General features: G+C 39.5%; 1 protein-coding gene across 1 annotated transcript in view; it reads left to right on the plus strand.

Moving 5' to 3' along the window:
- The window catches only part of RSF1 (remodeling and spacing factor 1), a 61,435-nt gene that overhangs the window by 27,734 nt on the left and 19,845 nt on the right, over nucleotides 1–13,856 (plus strand). Inside the window, exons 6-9 of the mRNA XM_083816430.1 lie at nucleotides 3,035–4,767; nucleotides 6,973–7,170; nucleotides 8,408–8,512; nucleotides 10,171–10,250. Coding sequence (XP_083672556.1) covers nucleotides 3,035–4,767; nucleotides 6,973–7,170; nucleotides 8,408–8,512; nucleotides 10,171–10,250 — 2,116 coding nt within the window. The remainder of the gene's footprint in view (nucleotides 1–3,034; nucleotides 4,768–6,972; nucleotides 7,171–8,407; nucleotides 8,513–10,170; nucleotides 10,251–13,856) is intronic.

A 13,856-nucleotide genomic window follows, 5' to 3' on the forward strand; every position in this document is an offset into this window, starting at 1 on the left:
CTACACGATTTTTCAAGAAGACATGAGCTTAAGTTGAATCAATTTGAAATACTAAAATATTTCTACATGAAGTGGTCTTTAGCTGCCTCCACCACATCGTTTTTACCAGCAAATAACCTTTTTTCCTTCCTTATTATCATGTCATTGCACATATTTAATATCTTGCTTGACTTGGTGGTTTGTGCATTGGTTTTACTAACGATCGGTTAGCCTGAAATATTTTGTTACAAAAATCTGATCTTTTAAAGGTTATGAAAAACTAAAAGCTTGTTATCCCAAGTAATTTTACACCAGTTACTACTTGGTGTTAACGTTTTGTTAAACTACAGGAAAAGACTTGCTCAATCAGAAACAAGGTTTAAGGATTCCAGCGCGTTAGTATGTTTCTTCACATCTGTTTAATTAGATATACAGAATTGGCACAGACCTGTCTTTGTTCTGAGTACCAAAGATGAACACTTGCTATCTCATTCCCATTCTTTGCAAACGCTGTAGAACAGAAGAAATAAATGCAACATTTAGATAAATATTTGGTTTTGTTTTGAAAATATTTAAAGGCTAGGGTAGAAATTGCAGTAAACTGGGACAAACTCCAGAATTGTGTCTCTAAAACGTTTCCAGTATCTACCTTTGCATATAAGTGACAGCACAATCTGTATAGTTACTGTTACTGCAGAATTAATTCTGCAAAGTACTGAGCTTGTCTTTGCCTCACTAAAAATCAGTCAAGCCAACTTAAATCGTTTAATTGAGATCTCTACTTCAAATATGATTTTACTTTAAATTGAATTCCAGAGAAGCCATTTGAAAACATTTTAATAAATGACCCCACTTTGGGATAAGTCCCAAAGTCCTACTGCACACTCAGCCATCCAGCATCACCTGGGTCACTACTTACACTAATTAGCCTGCAAAATCACTCCTAGGCACTAGACCCATATATGTAATCAATAATGAAATTATTTACATGTGCTGCGATGTAAGTGCAGTGTGTATTCACAGAGCTTTGATCATTTCAGTTGAGAAGCTTTAGTAATTTTTCCTATTAGTCTGTACTCAAATTCTAGGAAAATATTAAAGCCCTTCACAGGTACTATGAAAATTTATCCAAAGGACTCATACCCATTTTGATTTGGCAGCTTTCCAAATAGCATTAAATTAGATTATTCCAAAATAAAGTGAACTGAACCAGTGCTTAACTTTATTTATTTTTTTTTTACTAGCTTGTTTGACTTCAATATTTTTAAGAAAACTTGTGCATCTACTGAGTCATTTTGTGCATACAAAATGCCTTTCAAGCAGTCTGGGGAGTTAAAAAAAAAAAAAAAAAAAAAAACCAACAAGATCTTAAAACAACCATTGCTTTTGCTTTTCAGTATAGGGAGGTTTGGGGGTTCTGGAGATTCTTGATGTTGGGAGTTTGGGAGAAAGTAGTAGGTGACGGGAAGAAATGGTTGAACAAAGTTTATCCAAAGAGAAGTGAAGAGAGGACAGAAGAATACAGACAGAAAACGTGCTGCTCACACCGTTGCAGACAAACGTCTTCAGAGAGGCAGCTTTTATTTTTATGTTACAAGAGCTCAGAGTGGTGATCACCTCTAGGAGGGGGGAAAAAACAGTCTTGAGCCTTCAGACTATTTCTGTTTCTGGTGTGCTGAGATGCATCTCTCACTCCTTTGCTAACTGCTGAGACTTATTTGGATACAATGCTTTGCATTTGAAAACACGATAAAATGTACAAATTCCTCCTCACCACTCTTTTCTTTTGTAAAATGCTTGTTTTCTTTAAATGTAATTAATTCGACTGTCGCGTACTTCTAACCGCTTTGGGAAGCTCTCATCTTGGAGAAGAATTACACTAGCGCGGAGGGAGAGGGGTGAGGTAGAAGAAAGGAAAAACATCCTTTTGTTTGGAGTTACGACATGTTTGCAATAACATCTTCCAGGTGGTAGAAGATAATGTTACAGTGTATGCAGTGCTATCATGTTTGCTTTTTCTAATTAGTTCTATCCCTAGCTGACTCAAAAAGCATGGCAAAATAAAACCCCAAGATATTAAGTGGCTTTAGTGGTAATAAGTAATAGGCTGAAATACAGAGCAACACAATAAACGTATGCTCAAAAAGCATGGCAAAATAAAAACCCCAAGATATTAAGTGGCTTTAGTAGTGATAGGTAATAGGCTGAAATACAGAGCAACACAATAAATGTATGGTTTCTTCTGGATGCTGGAAGTGTACTTTAAGCCCTAATGATCCAAAATTGCCTAAGCAAAGCAGGCATGTTCTAATTCTTTAAGCTCTGCAGGATTTTCTGGTATATGCTGCTACTTGCTGTGCACGTCTGAGAAATGGCAAATGAAGTGAATGCAGAATATTACCTGGCACGTGCATTTTGACAGTACGTAGGAGATGTATTTATTGCCTAGGAATGGAGAATCCAGGTGGATTTTGCCATCAGCCCCAGTGTTCAATGTTTTCCGTTTTCTTTGAAATGTTAAAAACAGTTGTTTCTTGTTAAAAATAGTTAGATGTTTCTTGAAATAAAAATCTGTACAGACAGGGAACTGAATTGAACGTGGAATTTCACGTGAAGAACATGGAAGCTCACACCATGTTCTGGTTTGTGAAAAAAATCAGAAACTCAAACGAGACTTCTCTAAGTTGATGCTTCACATGCTCTCTGCTGAGGATTCATGTGTCTGTTCTCTAAAGGTCTTGTGATACTACTGAAGGAGTTGAGATGTTCGTATAAATGAGGATAAGAGTAGAATTCTGCTGATAGCTTCTGAAATTTAGGTTTATCTTAGTATATAATTAAACCGAACTGTGATTCTGTAGCTAAAATTTGGCAGCCTCCTTGTTTAATGACAACATTAGACAAGCCAGCCTCCTAATCATTCCAGGAGAGAAGATTCGTTTGTGGGGCACTTGGATTGTTGTTTTTTTTAGATACACCTTCATTTTGATGGATGCTATTTGTAATCCTGTAGGTCCCCTGGTTTTGTTTCATAGTTGTTTTTCTCTGTCAACAGAAAATCAATTAAAAATCAAAGAAGAAAAGGAGGAAATGGAGGAACAGCCCAAGGAACTGGAAAGTCTTCCTCTTCCTGTGGTCAAAGAAGATGAAAACACAATGAAAAATGAGAAGGTGGAAGAAAAAGAAATTATAAAACTGCCAGTAATAGTAAAATTAGAGAAACCTACAGAATACAATGAAGAAAAGCAAACTGTCAAAGAAGAAAGCGATTCCTTTAAAGAAAATGTCAAGCCTGTTAAAGTAGAAGTGAAGGAAAACAAAATAGAACCAAAAGACTTAAAAGACGTAAAAAGTTGTACTGACAAAATAGCTGTTCACGAGCCGGAGAGGTTAGAATTTTGTGTTAATGTCAAAACTCCCCAGGAAATTGTGGAGAAGTCTGTGGAAGAAAGCGAGAAACTTAAAAACGACCAGCAGGCAAAAATACCCCTTAAAAAGCGAGAGATCAAGCTGACGGATGACTATGACAGTCCGATAAAGGGCGCCCTATGTAAATGCGTTACTCCAACGAAGGACGTCTTGAAGGAAGAAGGGAAACCAGAAGAAGAAACTTTTAAGAGAGTCCCTACAATTACTGCTTTGTGTCCTGATGGGAAAATACTGGTAAACGGAGAGGTTAGCAGTGAAAAAATAACCCCAAGTGTCATACAAAACAATAAGTCAGAGCACTCGGTTATTACAAAGGAAGACAGCAACTCGTTAAAAGAGAAAAATGGTAATAAGAGTGGTGAAAAGATCTCGGACTCCCTAAATTCTGTTAGCAGAATTATAAAAGCATGTGAAGTTGAGAAAAACGCAGTAACTGTGGTGAAGGAGGTAGGGGCTGTGGTCTCTGAGCTTTCTAATCAGAAAGTGCCTTTCAAGGAGGAATCTAGTCCTGTGGAAAAAGAGTCCCTCGACAATGCAGCTGCTGAAACGGTAGTGGAAGAATCTTCAAACTCTGAAGACTGTGCCAAAAATACTGAAGAGAAGCTAGCCGTGATAATCAAAAAGGACAGACTGCCGCCGCCCAAAGAGTGTTTAGAGAAGCTAGAAAGGGCCACAAACGCGTCTGCTCCTGCAGAACTGCCCAAGCCTGCGCTGCCTGATGAGGAGGCTCTGAAAAGCAGAAGCGAGCCTGAGGAGAAGCCTGATTCTCTGAAAGCTGCTGAGACGCCTCCTGCATCTACTTCGCCTGTTACTTTAGAGAAGTCTGGTTTAGAAACAGAGGGCTCCGATACTAAACCTGCTCCCCCTGAGGAGAGCAAGGGAGAAGAAAAAGCCAGCCCTGAAAAGCAAGAGGGAGAGCCTGAAGCTGCCAAGGCAGAGCCAGATGGATTAGATGATGCCCACGCTTCTAATCTGGAGGACTCCTCGGAGAGTAAAAAGGAATCTCCTGTACCTAAAAGCAAATTTAAATATAAACTAGTTTCTGAAGAGGAAAGCTGTGCAACAGATAATAAGGAAATAACTTCTGAAAGACAGAAAGAAGGAATTAAATTAACAATTAGGATCTCAAGTAGGAAGAGAAAGGCAGAAACGCCACCAGAAGAGGTCAGCATTGGCCGCACGTTACGGCGATCTCCGAGAATATCCAAGCCTACCCCAAAAGTTGTGGAGACTCGGGATCAGAAATCTGAGAAGAAACGGCCTGAAGAGGATGAGGAGAAACCTGCGGCAGCACAAAAGCAGGAACGAAAAGAAGATGCAAAAAAACAGGAGAAGGAGTCAAATTCTAAAGTTAACAAGGTAATACAGTTTTACTTCTTGGGAATAGAGATTATCATGGTCTTATCTGTAAGGAGAATATGAGTTTACATAAAATATGAAGGATTACATTCCTTTGGTCAACTTCTGCGAGGAAATAGCTTTGCAATCCAGTTAGTGGACTCAACCAATCTGAAAACATCCCCTAAGAGAGCACTAATAAAATCTCTTGATTTAGCAGCTTATAAAATCTTTCATTTAAGCTAAGCAAAGTAGACCAAGCCAGTGGAAGTGAATTCTCCTAACAAACAACACGATCAGACCCAAGTCAGTCTGACTGAGTGGCTGCATGGGGACTTGTAGCTCCCGTGGATTTTCTAGATGGATACTTGGTCAGGATGAGGATGATCATAAGCAAAAAATAAAGCAAAAATGGTGAAGAATAACGTGTTAGGACTTATGTTTCTAGGTGAAGCTAAAGTTATTGTTGTGGTGGCTTCATGATATAACTAGCTCTTCTTATACATGGGATAAACAATTTATACTATGGATGGAGGTGTCTTTTTTCATTATAAACTTGTTATTGTGGGGCATAGATCTTAAAAGTATGTCAGGTAAATATAAGGAGTTAAATGTATGTATGTATAGTACTTCTAAATCTATGTAATTCTAATCAACTTTTATTCATTTATTTTCCTTACGTTTCTGGCTATGGAGTGCAAAAGAGTAAAAGGGAATAAAGAGGCTGTAATTTTAAGTATACTCTTTCATATCAACTTGAAATCGTATTAATTTTTCAGTACTACACGTTTCCTTACTGATTTTGTAGTTCTGCTACAATTCAGATATTTACAATATTATATATTACATTCAGATATTTAGAAAATTCTTTTACATACTGCAGTGCCGAATAACCTTCCTAAAAAGAACAGCTCATTTTACTGTGAATAATAACATTTATACTGAAAAATTCTGTCATATATCCAAAATAATTAAATGAAATAATGGAATTAAAATAAAATGATAGTAGTGATTCTAAGTTTTACAAGTAGTTTAAATTTTGAAATAGTGTTGCTATAATTTGATCTTTTTTTTTCCAAGATACAGAGATCTAAACATGCTTAATTTTCTAGACAGTTTTAAAAAATTATGACAGAGGAAGAAGTTTGATAATATTACGCCTCTGTCATTTTATCAAAATACCCTAATCTTTAATTGGATATTTTGTGTTCCTTTTCTTTCTAAAAAGGATCTTTAAAAAGAGATTTGAAATGATGGTGACATATGAGGAAGCCTAATATTAAATTAATACTCTCATGGATTGAGAGCAAAATTTGCCACTAAGCTTTAATGAACAGTAAAATAGCTTAAGAGCAGGAAATTAATGTTAAGAACCCAAAATGAAACTTTACCAATGTGACAAGTACTGCTGTGTAATGAGTGCATCCTGCAGGAGAATTAGAATATTTTGTACGTTTCAGTTTAGCTGGTTCAGATCAATGAGTAGTTTAGTCAAAGCTGAAACATGGTTTGAGCTGAAAAACTTAGAAAAGTTATTTTCCTTTTTCAGTGTCCTTTTCAATGTCAGGTAAAATGTATTTGTGAGAGCACGACGTTTATGAGAAGCAAGACAGTTAATTGCAGGAAAAGTTTCTTTTTTTTCTTACGTTGTTTTAAAGTTAAAATATCCAGGTTGTAGAATGTAGTTTTAACTAATACGAAATATGTACTTGTATGGTGCGCTGATTTTATTTCAGAAAATTGTGCTTTTCTTAGAAAAATGCATGAAAAGCAGTTAAATTGATATACTTTTTAGAGTGCAAACATGTTTCCTAAAGCAAAATGAAAGATATAAACTGTACATCAAGAAAAAATAAATGACCAAGTGTTCTGTTTGGGTTGAGGAAAACTAAGAAACTTTAAATGTGGAATTTACCTCGTGCACAAACAACGTTGCTTTTTCAAAGTGGGAGAAAAGAGGCCGAGTCACCGGTCTGTCTTCCTATTTTTAAACCTCATTTGCAAATTTCTTTCTGCAGGTAGATAGTGTTTTTCTCCCTTTGCTATCCTGTTGAACTTTAAGGCTCTTTGAATGGTGATCTATTCGTTGAAATGCTCTGTTGTGAATTTAAAACTCTTGTGATTGAGATGAATCACTTCACTATTGAGCCTAATATTTTTTTAGGATCTGGGAAGAAAACTGTAAGTTTCCTTTGTGTTTTCTCTTTGAAATGGTGTCGCTCCTAGAGAAGCAAAGTTCGGTGGACGGGTACACGGACACGTGGCAGGTGGAAATACTCAAGTAATGAGGAAAGTGAGGGCTCAGAGAGTGAAAAAAACTCTGATGAGGAGGAGGAAGAGGAAGAAGAGGAGGAAGAAGAAGCCGCACCTGCTGACGACGATGAGCCGTGCAAGAAGTGTGGCCTTCCCAACCACCCGGAGCTGGTAGGCTTTGGGGGAAAGCTTCTCTTGAGTGTTTTTGGTAGATTAGAAGAGTATCTGAAGGCACATCGTTCCTTGGGGTGGCTGTATGTGGAGCACCCTCTAGGTTTTAGGTAAAGAAGCCACGATGAAAGATGAGTTAACCTTTAACAAGGAGAGGACATTACTTCTTTTATTTACCTCCTTTGAAATGTCTTTTACGAGGTATAACGCAACTTAAGACACTGAGAATTAAGGTGGGTGAGGCTTCGAGGTTGCTCCTGCAACTTCAGTGAATACAGAAGAGACAATATAAAAAAAAAGCTGTGCGATGTGTGCACTCCAGTGTCTTGTGACAGGGTTGGAGCTACGTAGTTGCTCCAGCTGGATAAAGCTGCGCATCGTCCTGAGGACTGAATCCAGCAAAATCACATGAAGAAAGAGCACAACCAGCTTTCAGTGTTTCTAATGTTTGTGGTTCTGGTTCATTGGTAGTAGATACCATCATGAATTCCTCTGTTCATCTGGGAAATCATAATGTGCGGTTTTGCTATGACTCCACAAAATAAGCATATTCTCAGGTGTGTGACAGATTCCTCGTATAGCTGAGACAAAGTTAGAATATTAGGATGTTAGAGGTAAATATTGCAATAGATACTCACATAGTTTATGTCAGTTTTAATGGAATGGGATCTCCAGAGATTTTTTTACCCAGCTAAACAGCAATCCTAATAGCTGCCTAGTTCTGTATATCCCTGCGAGCCTGCGAGGCTTTATCTCTAGCTTTATGTCTACCATCCCTGGACATAAAATCATCCTGTCTGAGGAAACTGCCTCAGATTGCTCAGGCTCCCTCCACATGGCCAGGTTTCCCTCGTGGAGACGTGAGCGCACAGGGAAAGCAGCTCACACCACATCTTGTCCAGATGTAGTTTTCCACTTAGGCCGGGGTCTGGAAAGCATTACCAGATTCCACAGCACGGGCACACGCTCTGCGTAGCCCAGTAGTGCTAAGAGCCTGAGAACACAACACGAGACAAAATCTGGTGTTAAAGTGGAAAACTGTGATACATAAACTTACCCATAAAAACCACCCCTGGCCCTGGAAACGGCTAGTAATAAGCGATACAGGATTTTTGGGGGTTTTGGCACAGCCCAAAGCATTTATGAAGCGCTTCTGTGTTGGCAGGGAAAACAGTTCTGGAGCTCGTTACATGTTGTGAATGCCAAAAGATACTCACGATTTGTTTTGTTTCAACAGATCTTGTTATGTGACTCCTGTGACAGCGGATACCACACAGCCTGCCTTCGCCCTCCTTTGATGATAATTCCCGACGGAGAATGGTTCTGCCCACCTTGCCAGCACGTATGGACCCTCTTCGACTTCCCTTTCAGCTTTGCACTTGTGGAGGGTTGTTGGGAGTTTAACAAGTTCTTCCCTTCTTTCATCTTCTTTCTGTTTTAAAGTAGACCAGGATGGAGTGATGATCTTCCCCCTCAGCCATTAGTAAAACTGAGTTTTGTGAGGTCTTTTCCCTTTCCCTTTCTTCTATTAGTGATGAATGACTACATGTTGCTGCTGTGTAGATGCTGGTGTGTACTCCAGCCACACTTTTTTCCTATATTTTGTTAAATAACAAAAATAATATTAAAAATATAATATCTTTTTTTTTTTCCCAAATGAAACATGATGTTGGCATCTGGGAGGGGGAGCAGCAAGCAGCAAGGAATATCTATATAAAATACAGTGACCAAAGCAAGCAGCTGTTTTTGGTGTGCTGTTCCTTTTCCAGAGACGTTTGCTCAAAAGCTGGTAGAGAAAGCTGCTTTTTCTGATGGGTTTCACAATCTAGTTAGCTTCTGCTGAGAAAGGCCGGGTTGTCCCTGTCAAGTAATGGCCACTTTTTTGAAGGTTAGAAGCTGCTTCTGAAAAAAAAAAAAAAAGAAAAAGAAAGAAAAGGTAGTGCACATGCCCAGTTTCTAAAATAAAAGGGCATCTGAAATAAAAGCAAGATTTGCAGTGATGATGCTTGGAAGGATAAGCCAAAGAATGTATGATGCTGTTCTTGTTAAATCAATGGGAACCATCCTGTGTGCATTTTCAGCATAATCTGCCCATCTGCAGAGGAAAAATCCTTTGCCAGACATGCTGTTGCTCTGCAAAAAGCTAGCCACACCAACCATGGCATGTTACGGCCGTATCACGCGTCGATTTTTCAGTTCTCTTCTGAGAAGTGTTTTTGTTTGAGTAGTCATGATCTTGAATAGTAAGAAAGTTTTCCTTACACAATTTCATATTGCAGCATGCAATTAAAACATCTCCTTGCTTTGTTGCTGTTTGGTAATTTTTAATATGAAAAATAACAAATTTGTGGAAGAGTGAAGATCCTTGGACATAGCTCAGTAAGGCCATGATCATGAAACAAGGCACAATTTGTCCATAAAAAGTCATTTTTACATACGGCTCCTTGCACATTAAATGGCAATATGGAATATTTGGTGAGAAAGTGATGCTGAAATGTGCCCCTACTTTTTTTTTCCTGTAGACTTTTTTTTCCTGTAGCCCCTACTTTTTTTTTTCCATAGACTTGTGTGCTGTCCAGAGATTAAGTGGCAAACAGAATCACTGTTTGCACACTCAGCTTCACGTGTGTATATTATGTATGTCTGTGAAATCTTTAGGTTCCTCTGAGGCTGTTACAAATACCAACAAAAATGTGATACTAATATGGAAGTATGTTTATGGTAAACAACTTTAGTACTTGCTTTAGGTGCATTGCTTCCTGCAGTAAATTCCAGTTACTGGGAGGATGCTTCTCTAAAGACATTCATGCCCAAGCACACATGTGCTTTAGGAAGACAGTCTTTGCTTTAAGCCTTGCTCATCAAAGAGCCTCCAGTGTAGAAGCATTCACCCTTCCTCCAGATATCAGTTTGACAAATACAGAAATAGTGAATGAAGTGTCCGAACAGTAGACCAAAATGGTTTAGGAAAGAAACTAACGCTGTGTTTCATTCCCTTAGAAACTACTCTGTGAGAAATTAGAAGAACAATTGCAAGATCTGGATGTCGTCTTAAAAAAGAAGGAGCGTGCAGAACGCAGGTACTACTCTTTGAACGTGCATTAATGAACCTGGGACTGGGGAGGACGGGATAAAAGAAACTGGAAACTGGTGAGACCAGTTTTGTCTTCCCACTGGTTACAGAGGTTTTGGTGGTGCAGCGCTGGGAGAGCTTGCAAGAAGGGAGAAGTCCGGTAATTAGCCAAGGTGTCTGAGGACAATTATGGCTTGCCATAGCTGTAGTTAAATGGTTTTCAGCACGGGTTCAGCTGCGTGCGTTAGTAATGCTGTCAGCCCCGTGTAAATTTCCTGTTGTAAACAAGGTGAAGCCCTGATTTTGTTACAAAGGTAATCCAGGTGAATGTGTTTTTTGAGTCTTGTAACTTTGGATTCTGTTGGACTTCGCTTGTTCTACAGGGTTATGCAGTTACCGTAGCGCAGCTGAATCACAATTCGGAGTGAAATTTTGGGTTCACCTCAGCTGTTACCAAAGGCTAAATGCAAACCAGTTTGCTGTGCTTAGGGACAACATCCTTACTCTTTGGAACATCCAATCTGCAGTTCTCAGACCCGAAAATGAGGGACATGGAATACAATCTGCATAACAGACTGCTTTGGGGCATACACTGAGTGCTCTGCAACGTTTAATACCATCTGCATGCATTATTAAACACAACTTTTGCATGAACTGTACATTGAAAGGCAAAATTCATCTGAAAGTGAGACCCCTGTAAAGGCAGTAGTGGAGCAGGCTCGTATTTCTAGCACGCGCAGTAACACCACACGGGGTGTAGTGATTTGGTGCTCAGGAGTGGAGCACAATCCCTGTCTGCCTTCAGCTTCCTTCAGATCCGTTTGTTAGTGCTGCTGCGGCAACAACGAGAGTGACAGATCAGGTACCGACTGTTCCTCGCTTCTGCTCAGAGTGGATTTAGATCCCACTGTGGTAAAATTCCCCTCGGCTTGCCAATTCTAGTGAATTTGTAGCTTTGGGAATGAAGCAATTAGCTATTTTTACGAGTGAGCTCAGCTTACTCCATCTGTGCAGGAGTATGGGACACAGGAGCTGTGTCTGCTGCTCTGGTTTGTGGTGGGAAGCCTCGTTGCTGGTGAACAGTATTTTTGGACCTACTTTGGTAAATATTCTGCTGGCAACCATTACGTGGAATGCCAGGTTTTTTTCCAGTCTGTCTTGCTTCCTTGTAATCACTGGTGTTGCATGAGAGTACGGCCTTCTAACTGTTACAGGAGAGCGTACAGTCGATACCATAGCAAGTTTTCAGGGGCTGAAACAGATGTTTAACAGCCCTTTTGCAATCTGATCCTCATACCTCATCAAATTAACCTAATGTTTTCTGTTGTACACCGTAAGAGGCTTTTTTTTTTCTTAAGTCTCTTAAAGAGAGAAATGAATTTGGGCTATAAAGGATTTCATGATGCAGTAGTTGAATATTGAAGTCCTTCAACTTAGTGGTGGTATATTTTAGGAAATTCTAAGATAAAAAGGCCGAAAAGAACAAGAATTATAATGCTAGAAGAAATGCTGGCCTTTTTTATTACAGCTTGTTATATAAATTGAACTGGGTTGTTTTGGGCACAGAAATATTTTAACATAATATTTCTGTAAAATCACAGTATTTCTTCTGCCTTTTTGGGAAAGAGAAGACAATTATCTCATCATGGGCACACACACTTCAAAGACTCTGTGAACCAGTGTTGCTACCGTGCTGTTTGAACAAGTGACACCCGTTGTGCTTCGGTTATTCTCTGCTTCTCAAGAACCTGCTTGGAACAGATTCAGCTGTTCAGCTGTATCCTCACACATCCCCCAAGTGCCACATCATGGATTTTTTATGAAAACTTTCAGTCTCACGATGACTCTGACAAATGTGTAGATCAAAGTCATACCTTTGTTTTCCTTCTGTTCATGAATTCAAGATGTTACCACAACAGCCTGGCTGAATTTCAGGTGTCTCATGCACGCTTTGATAATCGTGTCCTATCACGAGCTGGAAGGAGCGGATGTTCAAGCTGTTATGGATGCCCCTTTTAGTTCATGTTAGAGACTCCCAGACTTGATAGAAAATCCCTCTGGGGACTACTTCTCTGCTTTTTCCACTCAAATCAGGTGGAGCACTTCCTTTCCTGCCCTTTTTTTTACTTCCCTTTAGCAACTTTTGCCGCTGTTTACATGAGAGAAGATGTTTTCTGGGTTCTTCTGAGAAGTGTTTGTAACCGGTCAGTGCTTACCTGCACCCACAGCGCCAAACCCGTTGGTTAAAATGTTTAAGCCACTGGTTAAAATGTTGAGCTTCTGGGTGCTGCATCCTAATAATGAAAGCTTTGATACTTCATGGTGTGATTTGTTTTAAGACCTTTCCCTTGGCAGGACTGGCTGGTTTTATTTGCTGATTTCTTAAACAGCGGGTACCTAAGCCAGGGGGAGGTAAAGCAGATCCCCAAAACTTTTAAAACCAGTTGAATTTTTCTCATCTCTTCCATCTCTTGATGTTTTGCACTGCAAAAAAATGAGAAACGGAGACTGTAAAAGACATTTTCTGATTTTAGGAGTTGCATTCCTTGCCTTAAGATGCTATTTAAACTCATTTGCAAGAGCACAGTGACTTTGCACAGTGTATGAGAAAATTCCTCTCGTCCAACCGATCTCATGGTGCTTGGGTGGACGAAGACAATTTCTTTTGAGCTCTCACTTTGGGAACCTGATAGTAGGAGACGCAAACAATTACTTTAATACGAAGCCAGACTTTTCAATTTAGGTCTAATGATACAGAGTTGTCAAAGCTCATGGTTTTTTTGCCTGTAAAACATTCTAAAATCCATTTCTACGTTCTGTCAGTATTACTTTAGGAACTATACCAGTTTGTGTCATTTAAAAAATATTCTGCTAAATTCTTTCAGCAGACAGTTCTTCGGAAGGTTATTTGGATAAAAATGCAGGAGGCTGGTCAGAAGGCTGTTGTAAAATTTACTTAGATTCTTTATAAACTAATCGAAGTTTTAGAAACCAAATTTTTACCCATAGAAGCCTCTAAGTATGTGCATAAAATAATGAAGTGAAGATGCACCTTAGACCTTTGTGTCCTTGTGCACCTGATGCATCCTGTTGCGACTCCAGGACGTGGGCTCAGTACAGCTGCTCCGTGCAACTGCACGGGTCTGATTCTGGCTGACTGACTGGGAATCTTTATCTCAGAAATTTAGAAGTTAGCATTGGTTCCTGCACGATTTCCTTTCAACTGGAATGGAGCTTCACTGGGCCTTGAAAGCTGGAGGTCTGCTGGCAGATGTCTAGCTCGTCCTTGTCCCTGTGCAGGATTGTTCTGTAATGTGTATGTTCAAAACTGCTGTTAGTCAAATTAATTTTAAATTCTGTAGGGATGTGGCTTGCTTTTAGAGTCCTTGCAGGATCCAGTAAATGCCACCAGCTTTCTTTGCTGTCTTCCTTTATCCAAACTATCCCTTGTTTTCCTAGAAGAAGGCCAGACGCTGCTCTTTGATAGCTGGGTTCGGTAGCCGAGAGGTCAGCACCTTGTGCTCTCGGCGAGGTGCTGGGATGTCAGAGGCATCTCCTGGTGGGGCTGGAGCAGCAAGCAGAGGCCAGGCACCAGGCTTGTGCCCACAGCAAT

The sequence above is a fragment of the Anser anser genome (assembly GCF_964211835.1).
Source record: "Anser anser genome assembly, chromosome: 1".
Taxonomy (NCBI): domain Eukaryota; kingdom Metazoa; phylum Chordata; class Aves; order Anseriformes; family Anatidae; genus Anser; species Anser anser.